Here is a 22,087-nt window from a genome sequence, read left to right on the forward strand (position 1 = left end):
TGCTGCCCCAGCGACTAGGACACGAATAAGCATCCAGGTTTAGTCTGTACTGAGTAATAGCCAATTAGCTTATATAACTGTTTATATGATGTGTGCTACCTGAGCAGCAGCATCCTTGTCACCACAGAAACAGCACTGTAACATCATCATCATCATCATCATCATCACGGAGCACCTCATGGGGCACACCGCATGGCTCAAGGGACTCCCCGCTTCTATCCATTATGAAGCACTGGGTGTTCCTGCAGCTAATAAAGGTGAGGAAGAGGAGCGACTGATCCGACTCCTTCATTATTAATCAAGACAGAGCTGAGAGGCTTTCAGCCTCACCGCAGCACCAATGATGAGGAAGATGAGGAGGAGGAGAGGGCCGCTCCTCGAGCTATCTGATCCATCTTCCTCTGGCATCTCGCTGATGACCTGACAAGGGGGTCAACATGCAAAGCGAGCACGTTCAAGAAGGCAGGGGGTGGTGAAGAGAAGGAAGAAGGAGGGGGAGAAAGAGAAAGATGAAGGCAGGTGAAGATGCATGAGGAATAAGAAACAGGAAGGTGGTTGAGCAGATGGATAGTAGTAAACAGACATGATGATTGACATGACCAGAGAGGAGCATGATGCCCCTGCACAACGACCAGGGAAGCCCCGTAGCGCAGCCAAGAAGTGGAAGACCTTCAAGTGAATTGAATTTTAAGTGGCTGGAGAGTGTTACAAGGAACACTACAAGGAAATGTACTTATCTACTTAGAATACAGAAAAAGGTAAATATCTAAATATCAGAGAATTGCACGGTTGTAAACGACCACAATGTACCCCAGTGGGCATCCTCCAATTGTTCAACAAATAACAAATCTTTCCAGAAATTTGGTGGTATGAACCCATTCAAGTCTGTTTTGTTTAAGGAACTTCGTGTATCACTAGATGTTGAATATGTTGGGGTTTTTTCGTGAATAATGCATTCATCTTTCCAGGGTCACTAACATGATATAACAGCTTTGCTTAAATATGCTCTATATTGTTTGTAATTATATTCTATGTTGTTTGTTTTATGAAAGCCAACGGTAAATTCTCAAAAATTACATTTATTGTTCATGGCTGTAGCCATGACGTACTCCAGTCTCAGAAAAGGGGGCGTTTCCCAAGTCAGCGCAGTCCACCCTCTCAGCGAAAGCAGAGTAAACAAGCGCTCGTCGAGGTAACTCGTCGACTTCATTCGGTATATTTTTTATCAAAATAGGAGTCATGCCCAATCGTTGTGTTGCCACTGGCTGTTCAGTGTCTGAGTGATACTGTAAGACCTATACAAGAAGCATTTGGCTTGAAAGTATGGTATAAAAGCATTTTGGTTGCTAGGATGCTATTCCTGATGCTACGCTACACAGGAAAAAGGACAAGAAGAACGACATCAGTTGCCACAGAACAGGGTCAGTCATGTCTTATTTACATATTGTGTTCTAAACACTATGCCGCCATAGCAACAAGCATTCAAAGCATTATACATGTTATAAAACATACTTTCACAGCGATATGTTGACGGTGGGGGGAGGGCGATGGTGTCAGCGACGGTGACAAAATACACAATGAAAAAGGCTATAAGGACCCCTTTCCACTCATTAAGAAGCCGATATAAAACAATAATTGAAGGATAATCAACTCCAAGGTAATTTACACTCAACAGTCTGTGTTTTGAAGCCGAGCAATCTTCATCTTCATGTCTCGGTCATCGGACACCTCTGCATCATATATGCTAGTTTTATCGCCGGTGGTTCAAATAAATACGGCTAATTGCCTGTTCTGCAACTTCTCTATTTCATCTCCAGGTGTTTCTTCCTCCGCAAAAACTAATCACACATCGCTCAAACCTTTGCTATTATCACTGTAAACATCCTCTGTCTCGTATACCACCATGTTTATTTACTTGTGAAGTTCACCGCCCCTTTTCTGCGACTGGTGATCGTGTCAGTGCTCCCGCCATGAACAATAAATGCAATTTTTGCAAATTTACCATTCGCTTTCATAAAGCAAACAATGTAGAACATAACTACAACCAATATAGAACATATTTAAGCAAAGTTGATCAATCATGTCAGTGACCCATAATAAGATTCCATAATTTAGTATTAGTATGTTGTATTTCTCAGTGTTCTCAATGTTAATTAAATGTCAGATATCCCACCCTTGTGCTTGAAAGTGCTTTTAATAAACCCTACTGGACTTTTGGATTTTTTTTTATTATTATTTTTTTAATAATTTTTTTTTTTATGAGTTGTGTTAGTCCATACCAAACTGTGCCTCTCAAAGACGTGCTATTGTGCACTTTATCCATGCCTTTTAAAATCATATCCAATTAACAGGTGGGACTGCAACTAAGCTGTAGAAACATTTCAACGACGATCAATGGCAACAGAATACACCCGAGTTACTTAATTTTGAGTTACTTGTGTACATGTTAAGCTTTTTACCCATCCATCCATTTATCCATTATGTTAGGTTAACCTATTTGCTGAAGACCAACATGACACACTTCCAGCTCGCACACCTGCAGCTGACTGACAGATTGTTGGCAAAGCTCCTTGGTGCATTTTAATATGTGTAGGGAAGCCTGCTCTGTATCTTTATATGCAATATTATTAAATATGTCACACAAGATGTCTGAGTTTGAACCACCGCCACGACAGAAATCACACAAAACAACATATACTAGAAGTATTCGCTTCAGCAAGCTCAAAAGATAAGAAAGTCAGCTCGCTTGTAAATAAACACAGTTGGAATCTAACATCAGACCCCGCTGAGGTCACACAATTCAGAATTCAGTCATCAATTTTGGAAATATATATGCCTCTAAAGAAACATCAACACTAGCACAGCTACAGTATGTGAGCTAAAGTGCTAACATTACAGCTACATTTTATCATGCTAGGTTAGCCTATTCCAGGGGTGTCAAGTTGTGGCGTGGAGGGCTCAGACGATGCAGGTTTTCTTTCCAGCTGGTCACTAAAGCAGGTGATTTTAATGATCAACACCTCCTTCAATTTGAGGGAAGGCGCTCAATAATTAAATCACCTGCTGGAGAAACTGGTTGGAAAGAAAACCTGCAGTGTCTCGGCCCTTCATTGACACATGTGGCCTATTTGCTACGGAAAAACAAAATGATCAAATTAACAACTCCCACATCTGTACTGACAGATTTTTTGGTGGGTGTATACATGGGGCTGGTTACATTTTCTTTTATCACCATTGTGATAAATTGTGTTTGCATCACAACTAAACTTCTCTCCCTGTCCACCATGTACAGTATGTTCACGCAAAACTTAAACAAGTTAAACCGTTCAAACTCGTGAACCTGTTCGGAGAGACACTCGCAGGTGCGCTAAACAACCGGCGCTTTGCTTCCCACTGGGGACTGCTGGCATGCTAAAAATACACGGCAAGCATCTATGTCGCGCAGAGGCTCCCAGCAGAATGTGTTTCTTTTTCTTTTTTTTTTTTTTTTTTTAAAAAAAAAAAAAAGGCAGCCGCAGTGCACCTCAACTGTGTCGAGAAGTTTCACTCTCAGGGGAGGCGGAATTTTCTGGAACATCAGGCCTCACCGCAACACGGGATGAAGTTGGAGAAGTAAACACAGCAGGGATTGGGCATGAAAAGGCCTTGTTTTATTTTGCTATGACAACACCATCATCTGAAAATAGATTAGCGTTTGTTTTAAATCAATCAAAACGGAACATAATATCTATTATATCTATCTGTGTACCTAATGAAGTGGCAAAGAAGTGGCTTTCTCTGGTAAAGGGTCACTACTAGTGTAGGGCGGCATATCATGCACACTCAGCACGTGCCCAGACAAACACACGCATGCAGCCAAGCGTGCCGTGGACACAGCTCTGCAGTAAATCCTTCTCAGTCATTTTTTAAATCAATAACATATTAGAGCAGTTCCTGTAGAGATGGCACGTGGCCAAGAGATCCATCACGGCTCAGTGTGCACGCGCGCACACGCACACATACACGCCTAAGTCTGTTAATGACACATGACCTGGAAGGCCAACCCAAACCCAGGTTTTGGTAGGCTGGTTACACACTTGACTTCAGCGACAGTGGTTGTCAGTCAGGCTCGTCACCGTGGCAACTGTCTGGCGATTATTTGCCGCTCGTTACCGTGGCAGTGCCCACCAGCTGTTGACTTTGTGACAACAATGATTGCAGCGTCAATTCAATTCAGCGACACGTCTAATTGGCCAAATATGTCGTTAATTGACGGATTATTTACATCCACTCGCATGACTGACATCACTGGATTTACACAAAAAGTGTCTTTCAGATCCTATATGAACATGACTTCAGCAAGCCTTTGATTCTATCTTGTCAAGGAGCAATACTGTAGAAAGTAAACTTGCGTACGGTATATTTTATAGTCAGTGTACGGCTTGTGGAGCACTATAGATGTACAATTCACTGAAAATGAGTCAACACAGCCATCATTGTCTAGATAGCTGGCAACACAAGTGAGTAGCAAGATAATTATGTTTTGCCTACAGTCTGTCACGGTGGTAGGTAGCAGCGTGCAAGAGTGCTGCTGGCATTGGGGGGGAACTGTGGTTCATTGAGGGGAAAGATTAATTCCAATACACTACCGGTCAAAAGTTTTATAACACCCCAATTTTTCCAGTTATTTTTAGAAATTCAAGTCCTTCAAGTCCAATGAATAGTTTGAAATGGTACAATGGTAAGTGGTGAAGTGCCAGAGGTAAAAAAAAATTAAAAGGGTAAGGTTACCCAAAACAAAAAAGAATTACGCATATTTTAGAGTTGGTGCAACTAATTCCTAAAGGTGCTCCAAGTTCTGGAGTACTTACTACCTCCTCTGTCTGCATAAAAACATTGTTCGGAACACACTGTGGTACTATACCCTCGTGAGCATCAGTTGAAAAGTATTGTACTGGAGAAAGTAATTTGTTGATACAAAAATGGCAAGAAAAACGGCCATTAACAATGGAAGAGAAACAGACCATCTTAACACTTAAAAATGTAAGTTTTTCCTGCAGAAAAATTGGAGTGTTCTAAAACTTTTGACTGGTATTATATGTACTGTGACATTGTGAAGTAGAGTATGGTTACCTCGGTTGGGTAGCTTAGTTTTCATTACAGTATATCACATCAAGGGGCAATACTATAGAAAGCAAACTTTAGAGTAGTCAGAGTACAGCTTGTATAGCAGTACAGATTTACTATACACTGAAAACAAGTCAACACGCAGCCATTATTGTCTAAATAGCTAGCAAAACAAGGGAACATGTCCAAATTGTGTCGTTAATATGAACAATTAATATGATACTTATATTTAATACAAGAATCCTCTTCCATTCCCAATGATGACGTCACTGGTGGAGCTGGTCGATGTTTGACACCTTGCGCTCCTTCACCTTCCTTCCTTCCGTATGAGGATGTCCTACAGGTGCTCAATTGGGCTAAGGTGTGGAGGAGACATACTTGGCCACTCCATCACCTTCACCTCCACCTTCCTCAGCAATAACACCTGTCATCTTGGGGGTCTGTCTGTGCTCCTTATGTTGGAAAACTGCCAAGCCCACTTTCTGCTTCACAATGTCACAGTACATGTCGGAATTAAGCTCTCTCCTCAATGAAACGCAGCTCCCCCGGTGCTGCAGCACTCGTGCGTGCTACCACCACCGCCCTTGAGTGTAGGTGAGACAATTATCTCGCCTAAAGACCTGGAAAATGTTTGTTTTGTCGCTATTGACAATTTAAGTCGCCAAGATCTCAGAACAACGTGTGTTTGATGTGTGAACACTTTGGCGAACTACCAGGAAAACAATGCAAGATATGCTGCATGTTGTTATGCCTCAAACTCAAAGAAAAAGAGAGGGGATCGCGCTCTGCTTCACAATGTCTCAATACCAGTTGGAAGTCATCTTTCCCTTCACTGAACCGCAGCTCCTCCAGTATCGGCAGCACTTGTGCACACTACCACCACCATGCTTGACTATGTACACAATTATCTTGCTACTCACTTGATAATTATGGCTGTGTAATATAGCATAGTAAGTATAGTTTGCTTGATGTAGTATTATACTACATCATAGTACTACATAGTATTACACAAGATACAATAAAATGCTTATTGAAAACTTTTGTCAGATACCGTATGTACTTAAGGTCCTTAAAGTCCCGATGTCCCGATACGATCTTCAGGATCGGGATCGGCTGCCGAGTCGCTGTATTTTGAAGATAGGATAAGAGATCGGGCCAATCCGGTTGCCGTATAAGGTTTGTACCTCTGGGCCACACTCCAACACGGTAGGTGCGGTAATGTGCCTCAAAGCTGCTCGCCACTCGACTCCCGCAAGAAGAAGAAAGCACAACACCACCATGCAGACATGTACGCGGTGTACCGTGGTGAAGTTAGTTTCACGTTAGATATTTGACTCCGTAGTTACAGTGGTAGTTCCCCCTCACTGTGGTCGGACTGCTGTGTCATGATGCGGGGAGCTCACATGGGAAGTGCTGGTCTAACCACTGGTCGTTTATTCTGAGGAATGTAAATAATTTACTATTGCATTGAAAGGGGTTTGTTAAAAAATATTATATATTCTAAATCCCACCACAGATTGCTATAACCATGTCAAATGATTAGTTCTTCCCTAAATGTATTTTGCCCGCTCATTTTTTCATATTGTATCTTTTATTGGATGGACTTTTATTGGATCATTTATCGGAGTAGGCACCTGACTCACAGAGGTTTGTTACAAATGCAAAAAAAAATTGTTGGCCGTCCTGTGTAATAAAAAAGTACATTGGGCAATACTTTGGTTGCAATTTTTTTCAGTGCTTTGAAGAACTTTTTTCATAACCATATTCAATTTTAAAAATTCATGTTTGTAACAAAAACTTATAATTAAACACATCCCAAAGACACACACACACGCGCACACACACCAAAGGCCGTGAACACGTGTTGTGTACTTGCGTGCTCACCTGAAGAAGGTGACAAAGAACTGGACCAGGTCCATGAAGTTACTGTGCTGGGAGAAGGCGATCTGTGGAGGAAAGACAGGCTGTCACATGATGACGCCATGCACACGTACATGTTCTATAAATATTAGTGCTTGAACACTCAGGGCAGGAGAAGTCTTTGAAAAAGAAATAATCATCACAAAAGCAATTGTATTACCTCCTTAATCAAGGTTGCCAGGGGCAACATTGGAAGTGCAGCACTTATCCACCCTCCCTCTAAACTCCTACACATCCACCATATTACACCATCGCCTACAACGCCTCAAAAGCACTGCTGCCATGACACCACAACGCCTCACTCTGGCAGCATTGCATAACTGCACCCCCCTCCACCTCCACCTGCCCGCCACCCCATGCGCTCCTGTCCGAGGTGACACCTTGAGGCACAACTCATCAGCACTGCTGCTTGTTATTCCCTCAGCATAGCAAGGATTAGCATACAGTTGGAAAAAAGGGATGGGGGGCTGTGAGCGTGTCAGATTAGTCTATGAATACTTAATACGTGATCAAAATATGTGTACTTATATATGTATGTGGAGGGGTCAGAGTGTGTATAAATGTACTGTGACTAAACACAAGAGATGCACTGAAGGGAAGGGGCGGGGCACTATCTGGCTTGGTGAATTCCTGACTATTTAGTGCTTCCCTGCACACTGAAGAACATCAACACAACTACAACACTGACAAGGTGCCATGTTAGAGCACTTTTCAACAATTACAAAGAAATGCCAAACATCCTGCAGTCATGAATTGGAATATTGCAATAGTTTAAAAGTGCTTTTAGAAAACCCCAATGGCAAATGTTTTGTTTCTGTAACTTTAATGCTAATATGTTCTGTTGGTTTCTGACAGACCGTGTGTCTCCAAGAAGCGCTATTGTGTACTTTAGCCACACTTTAACTCTGCACTTGGCCAACGTAATAGATGCCATATATCATATACAACAGTGTAACATTACAAGGAAAACTGCACTTTTTTGGAATTTTGCCCATCGTCCACAATCCTTATGTGAAAAAAGAACACATGTCTTTCCCTTTTCTGTGCTTTCTAGACAGTGAAAAACTGCTAGCACAATGCAGCTAACAATGCACGTAATGGGATTCACCTAGTTCGCCTATAAAGCGCTCTAAAAACCTTCCAAAAACCATGACCTCCGGCGATTTCCGATGAGTTGATAAGCTCATTGTGAGTTTTCTCATAGCTCATGATTGGCTTCTGTCATATAAAGAACTACCTGGTCTCCACAGATTAGTGCGCGCCATATTATGTAATTTTATGACATGGACATGTGCGACTTATAGTCTGGTGCAGCTTATATATGTACAAATCTGTTTTTCTCTCTAACTTTATTGAGAGCGGCTTAAACATTGGTGCGTCTTATACACCGGAAATTACATATATTGATAAATCATGTTGTTTTATGGTTGAATATGGTCTATTAATTTAAAGTGCATATTGATGCAAAAGTTACATCTTCTTTGCCTAAACATTTTCAAGTATAAAAATGGCTAAATGAAGTAAAATACTAATACATATAGTATATGGTATAATGCCTAGGTTCCCAAAGTAGGGTACACGTACCCCTCGGGTAGGGGTCGGCCACCAGCGACTTTCATTAACTTGAAATATTGAACATGTTTAATTTGTTAATTAATTGTACATTAGGTAAGTAATTGTGGTTCAAAACCTTTTATTTTGCATGGTCAAATTTTGATAAAAGTTTTATGTCAGCACTGATAAATAGATAAGTATTCATCCTACTTATTTCAGCCGGATGTTGGGATCCTTCTGTTTGAATGGGCTGAACTTCACTTTTGTCCACTTGTAATGCTATGATTTAAGTCTGCATATTAATTTGATACCAAATTGAAAGGGAAAGTTAAACAAACATGATAAAGCCGTATCCAAAGTACAAAAATACATACAACCAGTGATAAAGCCTCTTTTTCGGGGGAATCCCCACTCTCTCATCCTATCACGCACATACGGTAAAGCGCTTTTCCACCTCCAAGGCACTCAAAGCGCTTTGACACTGTTAGCACATTTACCTACTGAAGACGCAGCAACTGGGGGTTCAGTATCTTGCTCAAGGATACTTCGACATGATCACTGGAGGACAGAGGATCGAACCCGCAACCTTCAGGTTCAATCTTCAAGATTAAACAGTTTTACGCCTGTTATATGCTTTCCGTGTCTGCGAGGTCCGTGCGGCTCCGTGTGGACAAATGTTATTTTCACATCCACGCCCCCTCGAGTGAACCTTTTTTATGTGGAAAATTCCCGCTCCGCGCAGCTCAACATTTTTCTAACTATGCGGACGGAGACACGTGGAAGAAAATAACAGACAAGCAGGCGATCCTCGCAGCTGAAGTACAGAAATACTGGCATTTATATGAGGCAGCCTGCCCTGAAACACTGAAACAAGTTGTTTTCTTTTGACAAACAAAAAAACAGTACTTCTTACTTGCACAAAAAGAGTTGTACTTTGTTTTTTTTTTGTTTTTTGTGTGTCACATTTTGTCACTATTTGTACTTTTAAAACAATGACAACTGCACAATATTTTTTTGCACTTGGAGAATTGCATTACAAGAACACAATTGGAAGTCGAGCAAACAATGGCAAACTTCTTCCGCTCTGGCTTAGTACCATGGTAGATGTGTGTTTTTGATACACTGCCCCCTGGAGTTTGGGGGCAGACGCCACACAGAGTATAAAGTCACACACCCATTTCTCGAGAAGATTTCTGCGTGACTCGTTTGTGAGGAAAGTATAGCCCAGCCTTCAATGCACAACATAATCATCAAACTTATTTGTTCATATAACTCACAGAGAGCAATGAAGAACTTCATGCTGTCTCCTTCCTTCTTTCTGCTCCGATTGTGTGCTCTGTGCAGTGGGGCTTTCAGTGGGGCGCTGGTTGTTTTTCATTTTTTATTCGTGTACCCCCTATGACAATTGGTGTACCCCTGGGGGTACATCTACCACGCTTTGGAAACCTAGGGTATAAGGTCTAACGTGATGCTATGTAGTATTCTACACTGGTCACTAGGTGTCAGTAATGTTACTGTAATGAGGCACACAAGCATCAATTTGAAGAATTTTGAATTATCTCACAACAGGCACAATAATAAAATGGCACTGCATACCTCTAGTAATAAAATAATATTCATCATATTAAAACGAGCTACTGTTGCAGCTGTAATCCACTCCAAGTTAAAACTCAATTCTGAACCCCCAACATGACTTAAGCTGATGACCGTAGGTGAAGGTAGGAACGTACGTCGACCAACAAATTAAGGGCTTTGTCTGGTACACAGACAGCATTACTGCAGATGCTGCTCCGATGCGCCTGCCAATCTCACGCTACGGCATTCCCTCATTTGTGAACAAGAACCTGAGACACTTGCATTCCTCCACCTGGGCCAAGACCTTACTCCCAACCCGAAGGGTGAAATACACCCTTTTCCGGCTGAGAAGGTGCTGAGTCTCATTCCAGAGGCTTCACACCCAGCTGCGAACCGCCTCAGTAAACGCTGAAGGTCACAGTTTGATGAGGTCATCAGGACCACATCATTCGCAAATAGCAGAGATGAGATCCTAAGGCCCCAAAACTGGACACCCTCAACGACTTGGCTGTGCCTAGAAATTTTTCCATAAAAACAATGAACAGAAACGGTGACAAAGGGCAGCATTAGCAGAGGCCAAAGTTGACTGTGAACAGGCTGGACTTACTGCTGGCTAACATTACGGCCACATTTTAACAGCTGACTGACAGACAGTTGGAAAGCTTTGTTTTAAAATGTGTAGAAAAGCCTGATTTTTGTAAAAGTGGCGGCCGTATACACAGTGGGCTCAATCCAGCTAGGGGTGGGTCAGAGGCGGTACCATGTTCATGAGGAATGAGGGTTTTGCTTCACGAGCGACTCTTTCATAAAGAGAGGCGGGGGAGGGGTGGGTAGTGGGGGAGGTGGAGTTGCTTGAAAGAGAGTTGCCTCTAATCTGGATGATATCTCGACATGTTGGCTACGGCGCTGAGCGTCAGATCACAGCTCTTTTAATGTAATTAGTCTGGGATTTGCCTTTCATTACAAACATCATTAAACTCACATCCATTCTTCATCAAGAGAAGAAGGAGAGGAGGGGGGGCAGTGATGCTCGCTGACTCAGCAGTGCGATTGATTCCGCTTTGATGAGGCGCACTCCTCCATGGCGGCGAGGTCACACAGAGACGTGACGGGTCAGAGCCAGATAAAAAAAGAAAAGTTGTGTTTTTAGTGCAAGTACCAGCCAATTTGTCATGCAACAAGGTGCCTTTGACAGCGAACTCATCGGAATATGGCCGTTAACTGTGTGCACTTTCACACAATGAGATAATTAGATGACGCCTGTGTGAATATTGTCATTCATCCAGGCCACTGTATTCTCAGAGCACTGAATCAATTGCAACTGGACTGTTCAGTCTGTTTAGAAGACGTTTCATCTCTCATTCGAGCAGGCTTCATCAGCTGCTCAAAGACTAGATAGGACAGCTCCAAACCCTCAGACTAAAGCTCTTTAGGATCCTTCACCAACCCCCAGTGTAGGACAGTTCTAGTCTGACGAGTTGATGAAGGATGCAGTGTATCCAATCCCTCAGACTAGAGCTGTCCTATCTGGTCTTTGAGCATGAACTGATGAAGCCTGGGTAGATGACAGACAAAACATCTTCTACGTCAACCTGAACAGTCCAATTAACATCGATTCAATGTCCTGAAAATAGATGACATCTGGGCCAGTGTCTCATGCAAGGGTGTGGCCATTTGTGTACCGCAGCTCGTTTTTGTTTTTTTGTTTTTTTATCGGCCTGTGGCACGTTCTAAAAATAAAATTAAAGAAGAAAAAAAACACAACAGCTCCAATGTCTTCAATGACAAAAAATACTGGCTATTAGACCAAAAAAACAGGAGCGTCCCTTTCTAAATGCAGCACGTGTTTCAGCTTAGCATTCCTCTTTGCCCTTGCCGTGCTCTGATCTCTGCCCACCACTGCTGTCGCCATCCCACACACACACGTCTAAGTCGCATTGCTGAACAGCCACAAGCAGAGATGCTAAACACTGCAAGGAGCTGTGAGAGGAAAAGTGGAAAAGATTACCTGGCCGATGCAGGAACAAGTCCTGCATATTTCGCAACTCTTCTCCTAAACCGGGCCTGAACCGAGCTGAGCTACGTATGCTCCTCTGCAGAACTTCAGACTGGTCATTCCCAACCTTTAAGGCGGAGGCAGGATTTGTTCCCGTTTCAGGAGGAACGGAAAGCGGGTGCATGTTGACAGGCCAATTTCCTTTGAGAAGCATCAAACACGCATGAACACGCACATTCATCCCAGAGCTGCTTCAACCGAACCAGGACTACTCAGTGCTGGTTCTGAGAGGTTCCTACTTGTACAACCACAGACAAGAATCCTATTCATGTGCTACAAGGCCAAGTCAGGTGGACTGTCCCAATAAAAACAAACATATCATCAAGGCCGACCCAAGCAGCAGCACCACCTCCAAGCTGGGGAAATGGACCCACGCAATTTACATATTTTATTATTTTATACCCTCCAGTATTTAAACACGCTCACAGACGTCCACATTCGACAAACATTCTCCCTTAAAAATGTTCAGTTTTGAGAAGTATTACTTTTATGTAGTTTATAATGATGCTTGTACAACTCTACTGTATCATAGAACTGTTTCTAATAGTTTGACCACCTTATTTAAACCTCACGAGAAGCAATAACATAACTTGCAGGTTAAGGGGAAAACTGCACTGCACCCCACCCTCAAAAAAAAACCACCACCACCCACCATTTTTCTGTGGACAATCCTGAAGTTATCATAGAGACAGACATCACCATCTATTGGCCGGGCTAACCTTCTCTTTACTTATTGACTGTGACATCATAGTCAAGGCTAACTCACTTGAATCTTGATGGGCCAAGTGAAGTTGCTGACGTAGACAAAGAAGGTGATGTTGGGGCTGTTCCGGAAGTCAAAGTTCTCGTTGGAGAAGCTGTCTTTGAATTCCTTGATGTTGCTGCGCGACACGATGGGGATCTCCTCGCCCGTCTGCGTCCCCGCTGGAGCCACGTCAACAGAGACAAGTCAGCAAGAATCAACGAGAGGACATACTGACAGCTTTGATGGGCATCACAGTTAGAAGCTTACCTGTGAAGCTGGTGGCCCAGGTGATGTTCAGGTTGAAGTTCTTGGATGCGTTTATGAACATGTCTAAATCTCGGTTTGGCTGAGGGGGAGCAGGCAGAAGCAAAGTTGTTTAAAACAAGTGCACTCACAAGAAGAAAAATGCTTGTATAAATCAAAGATGGCGCTCTAACGACTCCCTGAAAGCCCATTTCAGCCAAGCCAGAAGAAAGTCAATTCAGGAAAAGGCAGAAGAACAACAATGGTGCTTTGAGGGAAAGACGAATAAATGTGTGTGGACTGACAGTACAGAGGACTTATTTCGGAATATCAACCCCATGAAAGTGCAGGTTTTCATGTCGTTATGCAAATGCTAAAAATGGAGTTTAATCCTGCCATGGAGCTTTTAAAAAAGGTTAAACTACAAGAAAAACATTTAAAATATATTGAAAATATCCATCCATCCATCCATCCATTTTCTGTACCGTTTCTCCTCTTTAGGGTCGCGGGGACATGCTGGAGTCTATCCCAGCTGACTTCGGGCGGCAGGCGGGGTACACCCTGGACTGGTCGCCAGCCAATCGCAGGGCACATATAGACAAACAACCATTCACACTCACATTCATACCTATGGGCAATTTAGAGTCGCCAATTAACCTGACATGCATGTTTTTTTTTGGGATGTGGGATCAAACTGGAGTACCCGGAGAAAACCCACGCACGCACGGGGAGAACATGCAAACTCCACACAGAAACGCCCAAAGGAGAATCGAACCCAGGTCTTCCCGATCTCCAGACTGTTACTGTGTTGGCCAACGTGCTAACCACTAGACCAGCGTGCGGCCATATTGAAAATATATTACATTTATTTCAATTTTTCATTATTAAATACAAATAAAACAAATGCAATTTAAAAATAATAAACACTGTATAAAATGGTTTTAAATAAAAAAAAGACATAGTAATACAAATCAAACACACAATAATACTATTAACAATGCTAAAATAATAAAACCAAAACAAACAGAACAATAATGGTGAAAAAAATAATTTCAAAAATATTGATGTAAATAATTATGTACTGTATGTGTCCAGAAAGTGTACGTGGCTGTCAGGTGACACACTCACCTCCTCAGGCGTGGCCACAAAGTTGATGGCAGTGAAGTAGCGGTCGTCCTCCTGCGACAGGCTGAAGGTGAACTGGTAGTCGATGAGCAGAGTGTCTGTGTGAGGCACCCCAGACGCCCCCACAAGATATATATATATAAAAAAGAACAATAATACAAATAATTAATATAAAGGATTCACAAGGGGGCTATGACCAAGCTGGTTTATTCAATGTGGTGACCGCATAAAGACGTTTTCGTTTTGGCTGTTTACATGTATCCTGTGTCTACTTACACTCAGCATTTTGAGTGCATACGTGCGTTCACAACGAGAAGTACAGCCATATGCTGTAAAACTGGTGAATGTGCAGTGCTGGGCTGTGTCTCAATTTCAATGCTTCCGTCAGTACACCTCAATAAGTATACCGTGTATACGAGGCATCTGGCCAGGATGCCTCCCTGTTTGTGTTCACGACTGACCGGCAGGAGGCCTCGGCAAAGACCCAAGACATGTTTGAGAGACAATGTCTCTGAACTGGCAAGGGAATGCCACAGGATCCCCCAGGAGGAGCTGAACAAAGTTGCTGGGGAGAGGGAAGTCTGGGCTTCTGGGAAGTCTTAGAAAAAGCACAAGACAACACCCCTCACCTCTCATCTCCGTGGCCATGCTGCATGTGTCTTCACAGCCCAGATGCCCTCCCCCCTCCCCTTTCCCTCCCCTCAGTAAACGTTCAATCAACTGTTAGTATGCAAATAAGCCAAGATGCAGAGCTGTAACGTCAGGTTTGAAGACAGAGCGGACTTTGAGGAAACGAGAAAGTGACCCATTAGACAAACTAAAAAGAAAGGTTAATATAACGTTTATGTAATGTACTGTATTTTCCGGACTAAGTCGTTCCCCAGTATAACTCGCACCAGCCAAAAATGCACAATGAAAAAGAAAGAAAAACATAAAGTCAAACTGGACTTCAAGTGGCGTTTTTGAGGGGGAAATTTATTTGATAAAATCAGAGACTAAGAACAGACATTTCATCTGAAAGGCAAGTTATAGTAACAACAATAAAATGGAGAACAGGCTAAACAGGCATCTGTAAACGTAACGTGAATAGGTGGTATGTTAACGTAACATTAAGTTATTCAGATAACTGTAGAGTAAACATAACATAACTAGTTTACGTGCAGCTTAGAATCTGCAAAATCTGATTTTCTTTCTGGGGGCATTTGTGTTCCGTCTTTCTCAGTTGTCTTTATAAGTTGATGTTTACATTGTAAATTATCAGTGGTACAGGGGTGATTGAAGTAGCAGACTCGGGCACACAAGCCTAGAGCGCCCTCTCGTGGCTGTCAGCGTGGAAAAAAAAACATAAGTCGCTCCGGAGTATGCGTGGCAGGACCAGCCAAACCATGAAAAAAAAGTGTGACTTTTAGCCTGGAAAAAATGGTATTTGTTCAGTCAACTGGGGGAATAGTTAATAAATATGTGTTTGTCCCCAGTGGGAGCATTCCTCAACCACACAAGCACTGAGGGGAGACTGCATGTAACAGACTGAGGACAAATGAGCTGTGTCCGCAACAAAACACAGTTATCATAAAAAAAAAGGCCCATGATGTGTATGCATAATGCCACCTTCACATTTCTGACTGCACCCCTATATGTGCATGCCTTTTTGTTTGTCTTTCAGTAAGGTCTCTGCAGCAGAAGCACTTGTTCACAGCTCTCCCATCCGTGAGGGATTTTTTGAATTTTTTGTTTGAATCATGTGATGTATTCCATTGTAACTTGCATGGCATGTTCAAATAAAATTAAACCATTACCATTGTTTTGCTCCAATATCCATACAATCCTTAGTGAACATTTATTTGCACGTTGCCTCTCGTATATTTTTCATTAAAAGGGTAGTTTGGATTTTTTTGACATGAAGTTGGATGACATCCCCAACAGCAGTGTATTCCATCAACAGCGCATGAAGAAACTCTCTCACGTCCCGGTCTGACTTTTTTATGGGCAACAGTTTTGTGACGCAAATGTATTACTCTTTTGAATGCATATTGTTTTGAGAAGCAAAATGCTTAATTTAAGAGACCCCAGCAATGGCTCGTGACAGAACTATTTTCCTCCACAACAAAAAACGACCAGAACTGTGATCAAGGGACGAAGTGGGGGAAACGTCACTGCTGATGCACTACACTGCTGATAGGGATGTCAAACTTCATGTAAAAAAATCCGGACTATCCCTTTAAGGGCTAAGCTACCTTATTTTCAGCCTTTGGGGGATACTTCCATATTTCCCATTCACTTGAATTTGTCACGGGTCTGTGTAGGCCTTCACTGGGTCCGCTATTTGGTGATGGCTGTTGTATACAATGGATCCCCGCATACTTGCGATTTCGCATTGGCAACCCCACAAATTTGCAGATTTTTATGAAAAAAAAATTTTTTTTTAAATATACAGTCGTCCTACTTTGCAGTTCGAAAATGGCTTCCTCACTCTTTCATGGTTTTTCAAAAATTAATGTATTAATAAATGATCCCTGTTTCGTGGTGGACTATGGCCAATTATTAGTCCAAAACTACAGACAAGCCATATGTAGTTAACGGCCATAGTTGCTGTAAAATGCAAAAGTAAAATATATATCACTTCTACAGTATGACTCAGATTCAATCTGCTTATCGATCTTTCATTATCATTCATTAGTGGTGAGCAGATTTTATACCTTAAATATGTTTAATAGGTGTGTGGGGGCCGCACGGTGGTCTAGTGGTTAGCACGTTGGCCAACACAGTAACAGCTTGGAGATCGGGAAGACCTGGCTTCGATTCTCCCTGGGTTCGATTCTCCCATGGGCATTTCTGTGTGGAGTTTGCATGTTCTACCGTGTGCACGTGGGTTTTCTCCGGGTACTCCGGTTTCCTCCCACATTCCAAAAACATGCATGTTAGGTTAATTGGAGACTCTAAATTGTCCATAGGTATGAATGTGAGTGTGAATGGTTGTTTGTCTATATGTGCCCTGCGATTGGCTGGCGACCAGTCCAGGGTGTACCCCGCCTGTCGCCCGAAGTCAGCTGGGATAGGCTCCAGCATGAAGCAGTATAGAAGATGAATGGAAGTGTGTGGGGCACACTGAAGAGAAAACAGGAGGGCTCTGGAGCTTACTCTAATCTAATAATTACAACCGTCACTTTTATTGCATTTGTTGATCCAAAATCGGAGAACAACATCAATGTCCACCTAGCGATGTAAAATTGACAATTTTACATCTTTGGCATTGGCATCTCAATCACTATGGATTTTCATCATTTGCAGGCAGTTTTGGAACGTAACCCCGCAAATGTACGTACTGAAGAATACTGACGGAAATATTCCATTTGAGACTCAGCTATCGTGTTTCTTTACCAAAGGGCGTCGCCACCCACTGGCCTCCAGAATACAAAACCCTGTTGCGCTAGCTAATTATCATGTAAAGGCTTGAGGAGAAGCGAAATTAACCTGCTGCTACAAAAACCAGGGCAGCCTGTGAGGGGGGGAAGAAAGCCTTCAAATTGAATGCCTTCAAAAGTTTCGATTGATTTCCACTCGCACTTCAACGCTTCTACGCCTTCTGCTGCTTGTCGGCGCCTCACGTACTCTAACATCAAACTAGCCGAGAGGTGCTTTGATTAAAGCGCTACGTAAGTACACGTTAGCATCGACCCGAGCGCTCCTTGGATTTGAACTATACTTACAGTAGCAGGTGCCTTTGAGAGGGTTGCCTTGGTAACGAGTCTCCACTTCACACCTGAAACACAAGAGGCGGGTGAAACGGCCAACAAGAGAGAGAGCGAGAGAAGCACGAAAAAAGTGAACTTGGAAGAACTAAATGGTTAAGCTGAACGGCGCCACACGATGGACAAGAAGCACAGTGAAGCCAAACATCTTGACTGCCACCAGACGTGAGGATGACAATTGACGTCTTCTGGTTAGAGACACAAAGAGCCGGCGGTGGTAGGGAAAGTCATGTCAATATATCTGCAGGCGTTAATGAAGAGCCTCTCCTGAAACCATCCGGAAAACCCACAGCATGGTGGCAGAGAAAATGGTCTTCTCGACGTGTGGCTCAAAACTCATGCTGGGCTTTCAAATAAGCGTCCACTTTCCATTTTATTCTGCTTATTAGATAACAACAATGCAACATGGAGGACAGCGTGATGGAAAGTAAGGAGGACAAGATGATGGGCAATATTTACGACACTTACAGGTGGCAGCGGTCTCCTTTGATGCCTTTGGTGGTGCAGAAACATTTGCCATTGTTGGGGTTACACATGCTGGCGTGGCCGTTACACTTGCATGCTGAATGGAGGAAACACAGTACTTTTACATCACTTACAAAGTCAAACAGAAGTGAAACCAGCACAATTCAGTAATCCCTCATCGTGTGTGGTTCATTGGTTGCTGACCAGACTCTGATAAGTGAATTTCCGCAAAGTAGGATTCCTTATTTATAAATCAAATATTTTCATAGTTTGAGCATAGAAAACCTGTTTTTCACCTTCTAAATACAGTTTTTAACATTATTAGAGCCCTCTAGACATGAAATAACACACCTATAGTCACCTTACAGTGGTATTACCCGAGATACCTTATCAAAGATGGCGCCCTCCGTGGCAGACGTCTCTGTGACACTCTCCCGTGTTTTTCTATTTTTTGCTATTTTATTGTTCATTTTGGACATTCAACACACTCACGCAGTACATTACAACAGGGAGACACTTTTGAACATCGGCAGGGTTCACCATGAACTTTCATTTAGCCTCTCAGACTTTGCCTTTCTTCTGCGCCGGGAGAACGCAGCAGCCTGCGGCCCCGGTGAGCTGAATACCCGGCGAGCAAAGCATCCGAGGCGTAAACGAGGCAAGCGAGCCGGCCTGCATGCTAGGCTAAAAGCTAGAGCGACTAGGCCACCGCTACCAAGCTTGCTGCTAGCCAACGTCCGCTCTCTTGAAAACAAGATGGACGAACTACGAGCAAGGATTACAGCTCAACGTGAGATCAGGGAATGCTGTGTCCTCACCTTCACAGAAACCTGGCTGACGGAGGATATACCGGACTCGGCGATCCAGTTGGAATCATTTGCTGCTTACCGGGGAGATCGGACTTTAGCGTCTGGTAAACACAGAGGTGGCGGCGTCTGTGTTTACGTAAACAAACGGTGGTGCACAGACGTACAGACGATGGAAAAGCACTGCTCGCAGGACATTGAGCTGCTGATGGTGAAATGCAGACCTTTTTATTTACCTCGTGAGTTTAGCGCTGTGTATTTAACTGCTGTTTACATCCCACCACGAGCTAACACTGCTAATGCACTAGGCCTCCTGCATGACATCATCGATAAACACGAGACCAAACACCCAGACGCTGTATTCATTATATCTGGCGATTTCAACCACTGTAACCTCAGGACTGTCCTCCCCAAATATTACCAGTATGTGAGCTTTCCCACAAGGGAAAATAACATCCTGGACCAAGTCTACTGCAACATGAAAGGTGCTTTGAAGGCTGTTCCAAGACCCCACTTTGGAAAGGCTGACCACATCTCTATATTCCTTTATCCAACGTACAGACAACTTCTCAAAAAAGCTCCCCCTGTAAGTACAGCAGTTAAAGTATGGAATGAAGAAACTGATCAAGTACTTCAGGACTGCTTTGGCTGCACAAACTGGGATGTGTTTAAAACTGCAGCGGGGAGGGAAGATTGTACTGTTGATTTGGATGAATATGCTTCTGCTGTTACTGGCTACATTAGCACATGTATAGAGACTGTTACCACCACCAAGTATTACAGAAAATACCCTAACCAAAAACAGTGGATGAACTGTGATGTAAGGGCTAAGCTACGTGCTCGTTCGACCGCATTTGTCATGGGCACCGCTGATGACTACAAAAAGGCCAGATATGACCTGAGGAGGTCCATACGAGAGGCCAAAAGACAGTACAGACAGAAGCTGGAGGGCTACTATTCCACCTCAGACCCTCGGCGCATGTGGGCGGGGCTCCAGCACATCACAGACTATCGACAGCAGAGTAGCGTAGCCACGTCCAGCCAAACCACACTTCCAGATGAGCTGAACGAGTTCTATGCCCGCTTTGACACCCAAACTTCTGATGAGCAGAGAGGGTGGCTGAACCTGGGGAGCACACAGGACGCACCTCTCATGGTGACATCAGCTGATGTGCGCAGGGTTCTGAACAAAACAAACCCACGAAAAGCAGCAGGCCCAGACAACATCTCAGGACGTGCACTTCGGGTTTGCTCATCAGAGCTAGCTGATGTGCTTGCTGACATATTTAACCTGTCGCTTGCACAAGCATCTGTACCGACCTGCTTTAAGTCCACCACCATAGTGCCCGTACCCAAGAAGAGCAACGTGACCTGCTTGAATGACTATCGCCCTATAGCACTCACTCCTATTGTTATGAAGTGCTTTGAAAGAATAGTCATGACCCACATCAAAAAGAGCATCCCGGCGGCAACTGTGGACCCTCTACAGTTTGCATATCGCCAGAACCGGTCCACGGATGATGCAGTCAACACTGCCATCCACACAGCCCTTTCTCACCTACAGGGCCAGGACACATACGTCAGAATGCTATTTATAGACTATAGCTCTGCTTTTAATACAGTCTGCCCCCACAAACTCACAAATAAGCTCCTCACACTTGGCCTGTCTCCCTCCCTCTGTAACTGGGTGTTTAACTTTCTCACAGGCAGACCCCAGTCAGTCAGAGTCCTCAACCGCACATCCAGCTCAAGAATTGTGAGCACTGGGACCCCACAGGGGTGTGTGCTGAGTCCACTCCTCTACACGCTCTTCACCTACGATTGCGTGGCCTCCCAGAACAACACCAGCATCATTAAATTTGCGGATGACACTACAGTCATCGGACTGATCACTGGTGGTGTTGAAACATCATACAGAAGAGAGGTGGCGGACCTCATAGCTTGGTGTCGTGATAACAATCTCCTTCTCAATACAGATAAGACTAAAGAGATGATCATCGACCCAAGAACAAGGGAAAAGGAGCCACATAGACCCCTGTTTATTGGTGAGACTGAGGTGGAGAGGGTGAAAACCTTCAAGTTCCTTGGCACACACATCAGCGAGGACCTCACCTGGTCTCACAACACCCAACAAATTATGAAGAAGTCCCAAAGGAGACTGTACTTCCTGAGAAGACTGAGGAAATTTGGCATGTCCACCACAATCCTGAGTTGCTTCTACAGATGCACCATCGAAAGTGTCCTTACCGCCTCCATCACTGTTTGGTACGGTAACTGTACAACACGTGATAGGAAGGCACTCCAGCGGGTGATCAAGACCTCACAGAACATTGTTGGGGCAGCCCTCCCCTCACTGCAAGACATTTATACATCTAGAGTCCTACGCAGAACACACAACCTCATCAAGGACAGCACACATCCACAACACTCATTATTCACACTCCTACCATCAGGCAGACGCTACAGGAGTTTGAAGTCCAGGACCACAAGGCTGGCAAACAGCTTTTACCCACAGGCCATCAGGCTTCTCAATGAAGCACTCAGACACGCCACACGCAACACACACTCATAGCACTTTATTTATTTATTTATTTATTTGTATTATTTACTTGCATTAATGTCTCTTCTGTTGTTGCTTAATTTCTTGGTATTTATGTATATGTGTTTATGTTTCTTATGTTCTTATTCTTTCTTGTGTTTTTCTTTCTTTTCCTTGGGAGAATGAACAGAATAAGATTTTCAT

At 43.4% G+C, this 22,087-nt stretch overlaps 1 protein-coding gene across 2 annotated transcripts in view; it reads right to left on the reverse strand.

Moving 5' to 3' along the window:
• Positions 1 to 22,087, reverse strand: part of atrn (attractin) — a 108,013-nt gene that overhangs the window by 54,384 nt on the left and 31,542 nt on the right. For both annotated transcript variants that reach the window (XR_008573402.1, XM_054796144.1), the window contains exons 20-25: positions 18,542 to 18,635; positions 18,032 to 18,084; positions 14,328 to 14,422; positions 13,224 to 13,302; positions 12,978 to 13,135; positions 6,991 to 7,052 (exon numbers count right to left, since the gene is read on the reverse strand). Coding sequence is in view for 1 of the 2 variants with exons in the window: in XM_054796144.1 (XP_054652119.1) it covers positions 6,991 to 7,052; positions 12,978 to 13,135; positions 13,224 to 13,302; positions 14,328 to 14,422; positions 18,032 to 18,084; positions 18,542 to 18,635 (541 nt within the window). In the remaining variant the exon portion in view is untranslated. The remainder of the gene's footprint in view (positions 1 to 6,990; positions 7,053 to 12,977; positions 13,136 to 13,223; positions 13,303 to 14,327; positions 14,423 to 18,031; positions 18,085 to 18,541; positions 18,636 to 22,087) is intronic.

Source organism: Dunckerocampus dactyliophorus, chromosome 13 (assembly GCF_027744805.1).
Source record: "Dunckerocampus dactyliophorus isolate RoL2022-P2 chromosome 13, RoL_Ddac_1.1, whole genome shotgun sequence".
NCBI classification, from domain to species: domain Eukaryota; kingdom Metazoa; phylum Chordata; class Actinopteri; order Syngnathiformes; family Syngnathidae; genus Dunckerocampus; species Dunckerocampus dactyliophorus.